General features: G+C 49.6%; 2 protein-coding genes across 4 annotated transcripts in view; both read left to right on the forward strand.

Moving 5' to 3' along the window:
• The window catches only part of INPP5B (inositol polyphosphate-5-phosphatase B), an 18,446-nt gene extending 7,105 nt beyond the window's left edge, over positions 1 to 11,341 (forward strand). Inside the window, exons 1-18 of one of the 3 annotated variants that reach the window (XM_027701330.1) lie at positions 1,547 to 1,619; positions 2,280 to 2,373; positions 3,483 to 3,653; positions 4,369 to 4,470; positions 4,852 to 4,966; positions 5,578 to 5,694; positions 6,021 to 6,208; positions 6,709 to 6,820; positions 6,960 to 7,069; positions 7,305 to 7,440; positions 7,940 to 8,050; positions 8,681 to 8,843; positions 8,972 to 9,207; positions 9,387 to 9,506; positions 9,861 to 9,945; positions 10,247 to 10,374; positions 10,613 to 10,724; positions 10,983 to 11,341. In XM_027701330.1, coding sequence (XP_027557131.1) covers positions 3,538 to 3,653; positions 4,369 to 4,470; positions 4,852 to 4,966; positions 5,578 to 5,694; positions 6,021 to 6,208; positions 6,709 to 6,820; positions 6,960 to 7,069; positions 7,305 to 7,440; positions 7,940 to 8,050; positions 8,681 to 8,843; positions 8,972 to 9,207; positions 9,387 to 9,506; positions 9,861 to 9,945; positions 10,247 to 10,374; positions 10,613 to 10,724; positions 10,983 to 11,107 — 2,076 coding nt within the window. In that variant the 5' untranslated portion in view covers positions 1,547 to 1,619; positions 2,280 to 2,373; positions 3,483 to 3,537 and the 3' untranslated portion in view covers positions 11,108 to 11,341. Of the gene's footprint in view, positions 1 to 1,546; positions 1,620 to 2,277; positions 2,374 to 3,482; positions 3,654 to 4,368; positions 4,471 to 4,851; positions 4,967 to 5,577; positions 5,695 to 6,020; positions 6,209 to 6,708; positions 6,821 to 6,959; positions 7,070 to 7,304; positions 7,441 to 7,939; positions 8,051 to 8,680; positions 8,844 to 8,971; positions 9,208 to 9,386; positions 9,507 to 9,860; positions 9,946 to 10,246; positions 10,375 to 10,612; positions 10,725 to 10,982 lie in introns of those variants that run through there. The other 2 variants (XM_027701328.1, XM_027701329.1) reach the window with 2 other exon arrangements.
• Positions 11,342 to 11,504: 163 nt separating this feature from the next.
• The window catches only part of MTF1 (metal regulatory transcription factor 1), a 16,510-nt gene continuing 14,832 nt past the window's right edge, over positions 11,505 to 13,182 (forward strand). Inside the window, exons 1-2 of the mRNA XM_027701243.1 lie at positions 11,505 to 11,594; positions 11,835 to 12,299. Of these exons, the coding sequence (XP_027557044.1) occupies positions 11,886 to 12,299 (414 nt within the window). The 5' untranslated portion in view covers positions 11,505 to 11,594; positions 11,835 to 11,885. The remainder of the gene's footprint in view (positions 11,595 to 11,834; positions 12,300 to 13,182) is intronic.

A 13,182-nucleotide genomic window follows, 5' to 3' on the forward strand; every position in this document is an offset into this window, starting at 1 on the left:
AGGTGAGCGGGGACCCGCCGGGGCGGGCGGGGCGGCGGGGCCGGGGGCGGGAGGCGGAGGGGCAGCGCCGGGCTCGGCAGCGCCGGGCTCGGCTCCCGCTGCCCCCGGGGCGGTTCCGCAGCGGGCGCGGAGCCGCCGCCGAGGCTCCGGCGGATTCGCGACCCGGTTCCTGTGCCCGGCTCGGCCCCGCCGGTGCGGACGGGCTGTGCCGGCCCCGCCGCGCCCGGGGCCGTCTCCCACTTTGCAGAGTGCACGTGTGAGAAGATTCCGAGCTAAAGCGATTCCTGGAAGTCAGTGCGGAATTCCAAACCTGAGTGTTGATGTGTCTGCTGTGTGCTGCTTCGTTTAGGCTGGGCACTTCTCGCTGCATGAAGACTAATTTAATTCTCCCCTTTGGACACTGAGCATGGATCCTGCCTTATCCAGGAGATATGATACGTTTTCTTGCTGTAAAGCAGTATACTATAATGTCACTGCACATTCTTAACAGGAACGCCTTTATTACTGCTTAAATCTCATTTAACTGCAAATCCTGTCCAACTGAGACCTGCTGTAACCTCTGCACATAGCTCTGCATTTCTGTGCTCAGTTCAATTATTGAACAAGGTCATTATTCCACTTCAGAGTGCTACCCTCTGAAGATACCTCTGGCTACAGCAATCTGTGGCTAGATACACATTTATTTAAAGGAAATAGCCCTTTTCCAGGGCTAATCTCTTTCTTAGAAGAATCCTACCTAAAGCTGATTTCCACCCATGAGGTTGGAATGGAAGGTGTTATATGTGACTGTGATCTTTGGATCATGTAGCAGCTGTGTCAGCAGCAGGCTCACACGTCTTTCCATTCTGCACTAATGCCTTCTGCATGCTGGTGAGTGGCATCATCCCATGTGGGTAATAAGGCCTGGGATTCTGCTCTGTTCCTGGCACAAAAGTAACCATTGTCCACTGAGTTGAAAGTTCAGGTTGGTTCCTGTCACTCTCAAGGGATGTTGCATGGTCGTTATGGGGAGAGCTTGCAGAGGTCCAAGGAGCACTGACTGAGAGCTCAAGGCCCGTGGAGAAAACGCTGTGTCCCAGCTCCCCAGGCCCACACTCCCCAGGGCATCTCCGTGTGCTCCTGGTCAGTGCTGCGTGACTTGGGCTGTGTGATCTGCAGCGAGCCTGGAGTCATGTGCTCTTCTGCATCAGGCTCTGATAAATCCTCTTACACAGTCTATTCTCAGAGGGTTCTTGGGCAGGAGAGGTTTTTCAGGCTGAGAGCTTGAGCCAGCTTGCTGGCTGGTCTGTGTCCTGAGAGCCTGGGTGAAGTACTGCAAGTTCTGTTTCTGGTTTGCGCTTTTGTCCTGCAGAATGTTCTATGACAGCAATAACATCTTAAATTTTTCTGGGTTGTGCTTTGAAGGAGAAGCTCAGCTGAATGCCTAGAATCTGACAATCTTAACGATTTCTACGTCATCAGTAGATTTGTGTGCTAAGGAGCATGATCTTAAGGTTGCTGTTTGTGCATCTTAAATGCAGAGACTCACCCCTAGAATCCTCTTTGTTGTTTTGCCACTTGTAGGAGCAGAATGTTGTAACTGAAACAAAACGCTGAAAGACTGGTCAAATTTTGCTCAGGTAGTGTGATGTGGTTCATGTCACAGCTGTGGTGAGTTAGATTTGTGTGGTAGCAGCCCCGTTACTGTTTCAGGAGTGTACAGTTTGCATTAAGGCAGATGTTTCTGCTGAGGTTCAGTGGGTCCGTGGGGTGACTGTACTGCCCAGCCTCAAGGGGGGAGACACCTGTGCCTTGCTGGGTATTTGCAGACAGGTAGAAAGCCTTTAAAGGGTACTGTGATGTTTGTTTGTTTATTTGTTTTTGTTCCTTGCTTTGTACTTCCCGTCTTGCTTCAGAAAGGAAAAATCTGTTATTAACATAAATTTTTCAGATTCTCAGGGTAAAGCCCTGGATTTTGTGCTGCTAAGTTCTGCTTTGGCTTAGCTGTGTAAGTGAGAGCCAGCAGCAAGCACTCCCATAGCAGGCAGCAGTTCTGCTGCTCTCTGTGGCTTCTGTGAGTTCTTCCTCTGCAAGGGAAGCTGCATCCTCACAGAACAGTTGGGTCAAAGTAAGCTAAAACTCTCAGATAACTGAATGAGAAACTGCAGGGCTCTTTGTTTTTCCACACAAATCTAAATTATATTCTGCCCACAGATTTTTGGCAGTGTTTGTATAATCGTGTTGATAAACTGAAGAACACTTTGTGTTTAAAGTGAAACTTTGCGGGTTTTTTTTTCCAGAAGTGGTTGGCTCTGAAGGTATCAAACAGAATGGAAAAAAGGCTGCATTCAGTGAGAGCTGCAGCCACAACAACAGCGACAGGAGCTCTCCCAGGTATGAGGTCTGGCGTGGTGTGCAGCTGAAGGGAGCTGTGCACAGCAGCTCTTGGTGTGAGGTCGAGTGAGGAGTGATGGTGGGGGCACGTTTCTGTGCCAGTTTAGCCGTGCCTCCCTCCTGTACAGGGCCAGCTCTGCACCCCCATGTTGCAATTGTGTAGCTGCATTACCAGTTCCATCAGCCCTGGTGGGTCAGTGCACAGAGGAGGGGGGTCTAGAGCAGAAGCTGGCAAGTTTTTGAGATGAGAATCTGCAGATTTAAGAGAGAAAAAAGTTCAGCATAAGCATGCTGTCAAAACATTAGTGGAAATTCATCCCAGCCCCTCAGAGACAGCCCTGCTAGTCCCCTACTTGGGCATACTTTGGCTGTTGAGTGGGACAGGACCTGCTAGCATTGCTTGTTTTGAATTCACAGAACTTTGGCTTAGGGCCACTGTGTCTCATAGATACACTCTTAGTTACAGTTTCATTTTCCAGTTCCCAGGACTTTGTGGACCCTGCTGCATATCCTCCAGAGTCTGTCTGTGTGCTGTCCTTGGCACTGGTGTGCAGGTTCTGACCTTACATTTATGCTGTCCACTTGCTGGTGGGAACTCCCAAGCTGTGGCATTATTGTTGTTGCAAAAGGAGTTTCGGAGCCAGGAGACACAAAGTCAAACCACCTCTACCTCCACCCACTCTGGGCAGAGCTGGAAGTTTTCCACAGAAGGCTTTTTAAATAAACACAGTTCTTCATTCTCCAGCTGAGGTCAGAAGGGCTGAGCAGAGGCACCAGGAAATGAGATTTCCATCTCCTTGCTACAATAAGCAGGGAAAGTGTACAGGTTTTATATCAATATCCAAGTGTGAGTAAGGCCTGCTCTGCATTGACAGGCTGAACCAGAATAGTGAAAACCATTTGTTATTTCAGTTAGTTAACCTGGTTTCCTCTCGAGATCTGAACCTTGCTAAGAAATGCTCATTTCAGTCTTCTTGGCTTATCCCAAACATTATCTGTCTTTAGTGAACAGACAGAAAAATGTGAATCAAGGTCTCAGTGGCAGAAATAAGTTAGTTAGGGTGTGTGGATAGCCTGGGCTTCATCTGCAGTTTTGCTTTCATTTGCAGGCAAAACAAACTCAAGCCTGAAGTAAGAACTGAACAAGTCCGGCCTTCCCACCTCATGGCTTCGAACAAGGCCTCGATCATGTCAGAACCCAAGTTTGGACTAAGAGATACCATTGTTAAATCTCAGCTTGCACAAATGGAGGATTCCTACACGCACATCCAGAACTACAGGTAACGATCATTCCTGAGAAGGATTTATTTTTGTGGGTTGTGAGTTAGCACAGTCTGTCAGAATAACTCCTGTCTGTTATTTCATCCTGTGTCCCCGCAAACAGGAAACTGTACAAAAGGATGATCCAGACTTTCCAGAATAGTTTTCTTTCCTCATTTACGCATTAGCAGAGCAGAATTTCATTCATGTCTTTGTCAAGGCTTGCCTCATGGTTCTTGTGGAGAAAATGGCCTTCTTGAAATCACTTTTTTCTGTGCTTATTTCAGACAGTGTCTGGAAATGCATCAGCTCTGTGCACTTCAGCCTTCTCCCTCTCCACTTCTGTCCAGTACTTATCCATGTAATTGTTCCAATAAGCTCATAAGAAAGATCTTGGATAAAATATATAAATAGGACCAAAACATTACTGTGTTTGAAATTGTTTTATGCATCTCATTCTGTGAATTTATCATTTCAAACTGCTACTGCACAGCTCCAGTCTTATTTTTATTTTTTTCTTTAATACTGTGTATACAATGTGTGTCCTTCTGTAAAATGTGTCTGTAAAGATGCTGCTGTTGTTAAATCATTTTAGGGATTTAAACTTTGTCACATTTTCTAAATTTCCCCTGGAAATGTGTTAGTTCTAGGTACCCATGAGTACTTGGCTAACAGCAGTGGTATTTCCTGTGCTCTGCAGTTTGTGGCTCTGGGATTCAGTCCCTGTCTTTGCAGGGTTTTTGTCGGGACATACAACGTGAACGGTCAGTCGCCCACGGAGAGCCTCCAGCCCTGGCTGAGCTGTGATGCTGAGCCCCCAGACATTTACTGCGTGGGGTGAGTGTCTGTCCCTGGCCCATTCCCCCAAAGCTGGGCTGTGCTGGTGGGTCTGTCACAGAGGGCAGTTCTGCCAGGACACCACAGGATGTGGGCACTGCTGTGGTGCATTGCTCAGCTCCAGGGCGGGTGTGTGCACAGCCAGAAAGGCCTGTTGGTCTGGTAGGGTTTGGCCTCTCAGTGTTACAAAATCCTTAGTGCTATTTGATGTAATATGACAGTAATTAGGCTTTACATTTAACATTCCTCTACAATCAGCATAACTGAATTGGAGTTTTCAGTTATAAATTGAGTGTAAATTGATTTAGTTCTTTCCCAGAGGAAAGGGCTGGACAGTTATAAACAAGTGCATGCATCCATGAGTTCCTTCCTCTAACACAGTTTCCAGGAGCTTGATCTGACTAAAGAAGCCTTCTTTTTCAATGACACACCGAAGGAAGAAGAATGGTTTAAAGCTGTAACTGATAGTCTTCACCCAGATGCCAAATATGCAAAGGTAAATGTGGCTTTTGGGGAGGTTTGAGTGTGGACTCATTTTCCACTTAGGCCTCTTTTCCCTTTGCTTTCTCTCATTTTCAATAGCTGTGTCTTCCCGAGGCTCATGGTCTGCAGGCTCTGCAGGTGCCATAGGTGGTGTTGCTGTGCAGGTGCTGAGGCAGGGGCAGGACACGGACCAGAGCCAGGCTTCCCCACATAAAGGGAGCTCCTGCTGTCTTGGGGGAGGAGAATAGGGAATTCCGTAGCTGCTTCCATGTCTGTCTCCACAATGCATGGTGGAATGAGTTGTGAAGGTATTTTGGGAGGAATAATGCTTGTTTTGGCTCCTGTCCTTAGATCTGCTTCCTCTCTTATCTCTGTTGTTGAAGGGAAGCTCCTTTCATGGGCTTATCCTTGTGCTGAGACTCCTGCTTTGGGCTTTAACTTCCTGTACTGGGATATTGCTCCCTGGCCCCTTCCTGGGCTGTGCTGTGCTGTGCTGTGAGCCCAGCTGGTGCATCGAATGAACCTGGAACTCTTCTTGGTGCCCCATGTTATGGGGAGCAATGTGCCTTCTCTCAGCAAACCTCTTCCATTTCAGCATTTAATGGACCGGGGTCTGTTTTTCAGGTGAAGCTCGTGCGGCTGGTGGGAATTATGCTCCTCCTGTACGTGAAGGCAGACCTTGCTTTGAACATCTCTGAGGTGGAAATTGAGACTGTGGGAACTGGAATCATGGGGAGGATGGTAAGAATGGCAACTGTGCACAAGAGGGGGTGAGATTTGGAAGAGCCCCTCTCCTTGGATGCCGTGGTTGTACCTCCAGCTGAGGGCTGTGGCTGCCTTTAGAAGCAGATAACCCCATCCCTGTGCCAGTCAGGGCACTGTGAGAGGGAATTGCCACGTGCTTGCCAATGCTCAAAGCAGTAATCACTGATTGGCATTTTCAGCCTTTTCCTTCCTCTGGAATTAAACAGCCTGTCTCAAAGTCTTCTGGCTCGTGCACTGCCAGTAACTCATTTGTGGATTCATGTGCGGTGTAGAAGCTTCTGACCAGTGTCTTTGTCTTTCAGGGTAACAAAGGTGGTGTTGCCATCAGGTTTAAATTCCATAACACCAGCGTGTGCATTGTGAACTCCCACCTGGCAGCTCACACGGAGGAATATGAGCGGAGGAACCAGGACTTCAAAGACATCTGCTCTCGAATGCAGTTCTGCCAGTCGGACCCAAATCTGCCCCCTCTCACTATTGGCAAACACGAGTATGCTTCCTTCCCATCTGGCTTGGGGAACCATGGCACGTGGCAAGGGAGCACCTTGGGAACATGCTGGGGTTGAGGAGGGGTCCCCAGTGACCTGAATGTCAGCTGGAAGGGCCAGAAATGCTTTACCTGGCTTGGAGAGTGCTCACCCTCATGGTTCTGACAGGCTGCTTGTTGCCTTATGCTCTCCCAGGCCTTGTTTTATTCTCAAGCATGGAGTGGGAAGGGGGCAGTAATCAGCATTGATTTCTCCAACTGTGGAATGGTAACAGCAGCAGTTATTGAGGGGTAGTGACAAACATGCAGAACAGTAATTAAAAATGGCAACGGTAGAAAATGTAGTTTCTCTTTGAAGTGCTCACTCTTGTTGTCTCTGGTGAGAGCAGCTGCAGCACCCCCGGGGTTGTGGTGGGGAGAGCCCCTGGTGTCTGGTGGAGCTGCCACCCATTACTCTGGGGGAGCCTCAGGTCTCTGCACATTCTGGGTATGTTCTCTCTCAGTGTCATCCTGTGGCTGGGGGACCTCAACTATCGGCTGGAGGAACTGGATGTGGCACAAGTGAAGCAGCTGGTAGAGGAGAAAGCATTCCCAGAGCTTTGCCAGTATGACCAGGTACTGCTGTCTCACCTGCACATGGTGCTGAGGGTGCTCAGTACGAACTGCTCGACTCCTTGGCCTCCCTTTTAGCACATGTGGGAATTGTGCTTGAGCTCACCTAAAATGAAACTTTCTGTCTTTTCTTCTCTCATAGCTGAAGAGGCAAATGAAGGCAAATGCAGCCTTTGAAGGCTTCACAGAGGGAGAGATCTCTTTCCAGCCAACATACAAGTATGATGCTGGCTGTGATGACTGGGACACAAGGTACAGTGTATGTTAATTGTATTTTGCACTTTTGAAGGAGAAGGAAGTAAAGCATGAGCTAGAGATACCTCATAGTAGACAATCAGTTTTTATATCTACTCAAAGAAACTGTTAAAAATACCACTCTGATAGAGAATGAGCTCCAGGCCATGGCAGGAAACCCTGAGTCTGTGGGAGAGCAGTGTTACTGCATCTGAACTGTGCCTGGAAACTGTGCTGTTCCCCTCTGTTCTAGTGAGAAGTGTCGTGTTCCAGCGTGGTGTGATCGGATCCTCTGGAAGGGGCAGAACGTTGCCCAGCTGAGCTATCGCAGCCACATGGCTCTGAAGCTCAGTGACCACAAGCCAGTCAGCTCCGTGTTTGATATTGGGGTGAGTGCTGAAGGAAATAACTCTGCTGACCTTGTCCTCTGTGTGGGGAGGGAGGTTCTCCTGCTGATTTCCCTCTCCTGCTTTTATGGCACCCCCAGAGAACAATGGGCTGGATCAGATACAGAGATGGGATTGTTGGTCACGGTGAGCAAGGGCTGTGTAACTGATACTCCAGTTAAGCAGGACAATGCCTGAATATCTGTCGGTGTTCTTTGAGAACACAGGAGTGTGTTGTCAAACCTTTTTTTTTTTCTGAGACTTAGAAAAAGGCTGATCTGATACTGACTGAGTGGCTCTTGTTAGTTATGGCAAGGTCCTTTACTGCTGGATCCTGAGAAGATCTTGGGGCATTACTGCTCCGAGTGGCTCTGCCCATTACATGGGGTTTATACTCTTGTGTGCTGCTGGAATCAAATCACTTCCCATGTTTCCAGCTGTGTCCCAGCTGTCCTGCAGAGGCACAGCAGATGCCAGCTGGTGTGGTGTGTGTCCTTTTCAGGTGAAGGTTGTGAACGAGGAGCTCTATCGAAAAGCCTTTGAGGAAATAGTCCGCTCCCTGGACAAGCTGGAGAATGCCAACATTCCCTCGGTGACGCTGTCCCGCAGAGAGGTGGGGCATGGCCATGTGCCAGCACTCCCTGAAGGGACTGAGCAACCCCAGACCCCAGCAGCAGAAGATGGATTCTAGAGCCTGGGGTCTGGTTCCAAAAACTAGAATGTTTTGACTTCCAGCTTCTCTCTGTTTACAAGCCCTAGGAATCTTTGTTCCTGTTTAGATGCTGGTAAATTCCGATCACAGCCCAAGGCTGAAAGGCAGGGTGTGTCACTCCTGAGGTGGGGAGAGAGAAAGTAAAAGGGGAGTTTGTGACCCTTGCTCTGATTTGTTCTTTGAAGCGTAAAATGTAAAATCTGAAGGATTTGGAGAAGGTCAAAGACCAGCACGTGCTTTGTGTGTCAGGGACTGTAAAGATGAGCCCAGGATACATTTGAGGCTACAGCTGTCTCACTCTCAATTTCATATCTGAGGGGAGCATTTGTTTTAAAGGGCCCACTGATGCAAAGGACTTTGGCATTCAGAGTAAGCAAGTGTGATCCTCTGGAGTCCTGGAAGAGATGGGATGTGGGAGCAAAGGGTTAATCTGGGTATCTTGCTGCTTAATGATTAAACCATGGGACAAGAATTGCTGCTGGGGCTTGGCAAGGTGAAATGCTGATGATGTTGACTGACGTTTGTTTCTAGATCCATTTTGAGGATGTTAAATACATGCAGCTGCAGGTAGAGAGGTTTACAATCCACAATGGCCAAGTGCCCTGCCAGTTCGAATTCATCAGCAAACCAGATGAGGAAACCTACTGCAAGGAGTGGCTGATTGCTAATCCCAGCAAGGGCTTCCTGCTTTCAGGTGAGTTCCTCCTTGTTTGCCTCATGTTAATGAGTTCTCTGCTCTTCTGAGAGTGCTGTGCTTGTTGACAGGCTGTTGGTTTAATACTGGTTGTAACTGAGTCTGGGTTTTTTATCATCTTCTGGCAGATGCTGAGATCACAGTTGAGCTGGAAGTGTTTGTTAATAAATCAACGGCTACTTGTTTAAACTCTGGAGAGGAAAAACTTGAAGATATCTTGGTCTTGCATCTTAACAGGGGGAAGGATTATTTTCTGTCTGTAACAGGCAATTATTTGCCAAGTTGCTTTGGGTCTCCCATCCATACTCTGTGTTACATGAGGGAACCGATCCAGGACATGTCAGCAGAATCCATTCGGAGACTTGTGAGTTAAAGACAAGATTCCCTTCCAAACCCACAAGAGCCATTAAAACTGAGGCCTGTTAATTGTTATTAACAAGTTTCAATTCTCAGGTATAAGCTTTGTGAAGTCTTTTTACTGAGCTGAATAAGAACTTGCCTAGCTGTGTGTTTGTCTCCCCTCCCCACAATGCCTTCCCTCAGACCCTGATGCCACTAGAGAAGAGTGATGATCCTGATCCTGCTCAAGCTGAAAAGCCTATGGACATCCCAAAAGAGCTGTGGATGATGGTGGATCACTTGTATCGCAATGCTTCCCAACAGGTTGGCAGTGTTTGTACTGAAAACACAAAATGAGCTGCTTGGGTTTTTTGAGTTTTGAAGAAGATACTGGTAACAGCAATCACTGTGAGCTGGGGGTGTTTGGCCAAAGGCCTTTGGAGATAAGTGATCCTGGTGCCCTGCGTTGCACTGTTTGGTGCTGGTGCCTGTGCAGGCATCAGCAGAGTCCTCCTGCACTGCCCTCACTGCAGTGCCACAGCCTTACTAGAGCTGCTCTTGGTGAGACTTGTGTGGTAACCACCAATTTGGAGAGGTTTTTCAGGCAGATTATAAGGATGCTCTATTTACCCAAAACCCTTCTATTTTCCTTGGACTGACCAAGGGTTGTCTTTGCAGGAGGACCTGTTTCAGCAGCCAGGCCTCAGGTCCGAGTTTGAGCAGATCCGAGACTGTTTGGACAAGGGGATGCACGATACCTTCCGTATCCTTCTGGGTGCTGCCCAGGCGGGCTCACTGTGCTGCAGGGGTCAAAGCTGAGAGAGGTTTTTAAATGCTCTGCAGTTCTGTGGCTCCAAAAGCCTCCGCTGGGTCCTTGTGATGCTGATGAGTTTCACAAGGGTCCAACAGCAGCAGCTCCCCATGTGGAGTCCAGGGCATTAACCCAGAGCTGTGAGCAGCAGGAGGAGGCTGGGGAGACCTAAGCAAAGGTTCATATTTCAGCAAAAATAGGACCGGCCTAGATCCTGCTGTGCTTGCCTCTTCCTTAACCATGTTTGGATCAGTGGGCAGCAACCACTCAGTGGCAGAAGCCCTGCTGCTGTTCCTGGAGAGCCTACCTGAGCCAGTCATCTGCTCCAGGTTCTACAGCACCTGCCTGGAGAGTGCCAGCAGCTACTGGCTGAGCAGCCAGGTATGGCCAGCTTCCCTGTGGGACTGGCTCAGATTCCAGAGGGAGGGGAGGCAAACTGGCCTCTGTCGCAGCACTCACAGGGTTTTGCTCTCAGTAACTCAGTCATCTGGTCATAGAAAGGATCTGGAACTGGGTTATGAAGAGCTGTTGGCACTTGCAGAGGGGGGTGTTGGGAGTAGGTAAAGCTGGAAGCCATCGCCGTGTCTGCAATATAAATGTTGGGTTTTTCCCTCCTCAGATTATCTCCAGCCTGCCAGTGTGCCATAAAAATGTATTTGAATATCTGATGGCATTTCTGCGAGAACTACTGAAAAATTCGGGGAAAAACCACCTGGATGTGAATATTCTTGGTAAGGCAATCACAATAACCCCTCTGTTCAGAAGGGTGATAGAACATTTCCCACCTGAGTGCAGTCATGGTCTACACTGCCCTGAAGCTTCTAATAGTCCATAGAAAAAACCAGAGACCTGGAAAAGCGGGGCAGTGACCCAGAGGTGTGGGGGCCCGTGAGCTTTGCCGCAGCCCAGGCACTGGACCCTGAGGGTGGTGGGACGGCCACTGATGTCCTGCTGCTCTCACTGTGCCTCTGTGTGGCTTTGCCCTGCAGCCAGTGTGTTTGGGGGCCTGTTACTGCGCCCTCCCCCCGGACATCCCAGCCCTGACATAGCGGAGAAGAGGAAAGCCCAGCAGTTCATCCGCCAGTTCCTCGAGAGAGAAGACAATTCACCGTGAATTCCAGAGGCAGCCAATCTGGATTTTTAGATATCGAATTACTGTAAAAATATTTTTTGTACATTATACCGGCTTTTTGTTTTTTTTGGATATCACAGTATTTTATACAATCTGTTGCTTTTGAAGGCACAGGTCAGGCTCTTTGACACCTGATTATGCTGTAAAGTATATAAAATTTCTAAATAAGCTGTATGTAGACAAGCAAAAAATATAAAAGCTGATATTTACACTGTATTTTATTTAACTTGTTTGAAAACTCGGGATTTTTAAGCCCTGGCTATTTAAATAAAACGCTCTGGAGCCGTTTCGCGTTGTGGGCCGTGACTCCGCTCCCGCTCCCAGGTGGCGCCGGGCCGTGCCCGCCACCTTCCCATGAGCCCCTGCGGCGGGCGCGGCGCTCCCGGTGGGCGGTGCGCGGCCGGAAGCGGAAGTGAGCGGCGCGATCATGGTGCCGCTGGGGCGGGGAGGGAGCGGCCGCCGGCGCCCGGTGAGCGGGGGGGAACCGAGGGGAACCGAATCGACCGGGGCGCAGGGGCCCAGGCGGGGCACGGGAGCGGCTCTGCGCGCGGCCGGGCCTGGCGGGGGCAGCGCCGCGCTTGGGGCGGGCCCGCGGCGCTCAGGCCGACCCGGCCCCGCCGCCACCGCCCGCCCCGGGGCTGCGCCCGCGAGCGGAGCCGGGTCCGGGCCGGCGGAGCCGCCTGACCCCCCGCCCGTCCTTGCGTTGCAGATGAGCCGTTGTGGCCGGAACTCCCGGTAGCGCGGAGAGAGGCGCGGAGCCATGGGCGAGAACAGCCCCGAGGGCAACGTCATCTACTATGAGGTGGAGGAGGACGACCTGGCCCAGGATGACAATATGATGAGGTTTGCTGACAAAAACGGGCTGGTGTCCTCCTCCTCCGGGACGGTCTATGACAGGACAACTGTGCTCATCGAGCAGGACCACAGCGTGCTGGAGGAGGAGGAGGATGAAGGACAGTGTGGTGATCACTTGCCTTTTTTACCAGAGGGTCACGAAGAAGGATTTCACTTAATAGCAGATCATGAAGGAATGTCCCAGGGTTATGTGCAACACATTATTTCTCCAGATCAGATTCATCTAACAATAAATCCTGGGTCAACTCCCATGCCCAGGAACATCGAAGGAGCAACACTCACTCTGCAATCTGAATGCCCAGAAACCAAGCTCAAGGAAGTGAGTAGCTAAGTGTGATCTGGGATTTGTGCTTCTTGTCAGTGGTTTGAAAATGTGTTTTTCCAGAGCTGTTTGCCTGGGGACAGGCAGGAGTTCTGCTTGTTCTCCAGGGTTTTTGTGTAGTGGAGTGAATTGCCCTCCACTAAATCTGCTCTATGTGCTGGGCAGAACTGTGTCCCAGCAGAGCTGCCAAGGCTGTCCCTTTTCCCTCTGACTCCACCTGGGAACCTGCCAGGAGGCACCACCGTGTGACACTGGATGGCAGGAGGGTGTGGCACTGGCACAAGTCAGTGGTGTGATTTTAGTGATCTTCTGGTTTTCTTCTGGTTGGGTCATTGTTTCGTGAGTTCAGAGGTAACTGAAATACTCTGAGCTCTGTTACTCTGGGGTTGGCCATGTTCTCCAGAGAAGCACATCCAGGTCACAGTTAAGGGCCAGGCCATTGGTGGGAGCTGGAGTTCCAAACTTGAGATGCCAAACTTTAAATTGCTTGTAGTTTTATTTTGTCACCAACTGGGAAACTGAGAGAGGAGAATAAGGGAAGCTTTAAGCTGCCATCTGTTGTATTTTGAAAGTTCAGGTCAGCCTGCACAGTTAAAATGGAGCTTAGTCTTAATTCTGTTTTCCTGATGAATTTTCCCTGCGTGCACAGTGGTGAAGGCTTCTCCTGGGGTTCTTGCAAAGCAAAGTTGACTGTGACACCGGCATGGGGACAGCTTTGTGCTCCTTTTTTGGCCCTTCTGAGTTAGGCAAGGGCTGATGTGTCCAAATATTTGAGCCAGTGTCAGTGATAGCAGCATTGTGTAACCAACACTGAGAGTGAGAGAGCTGCAGCACTGAGCCCTGGCTGTGCCCCCTGAGCCCTGGCTGTGCCCCCTGAGCC

The sequence above is a fragment of the Neopelma chrysocephalum genome, unplaced genomic scaffold (assembly GCF_003984885.1).
Source record: "Neopelma chrysocephalum unplaced genomic scaffold, ASM398488v2 Primary Assembly neopelma1_155, whole genome shotgun sequence".
Taxonomy (NCBI): domain Eukaryota; kingdom Metazoa; phylum Chordata; class Aves; order Passeriformes; family Pipridae; genus Neopelma; species Neopelma chrysocephalum.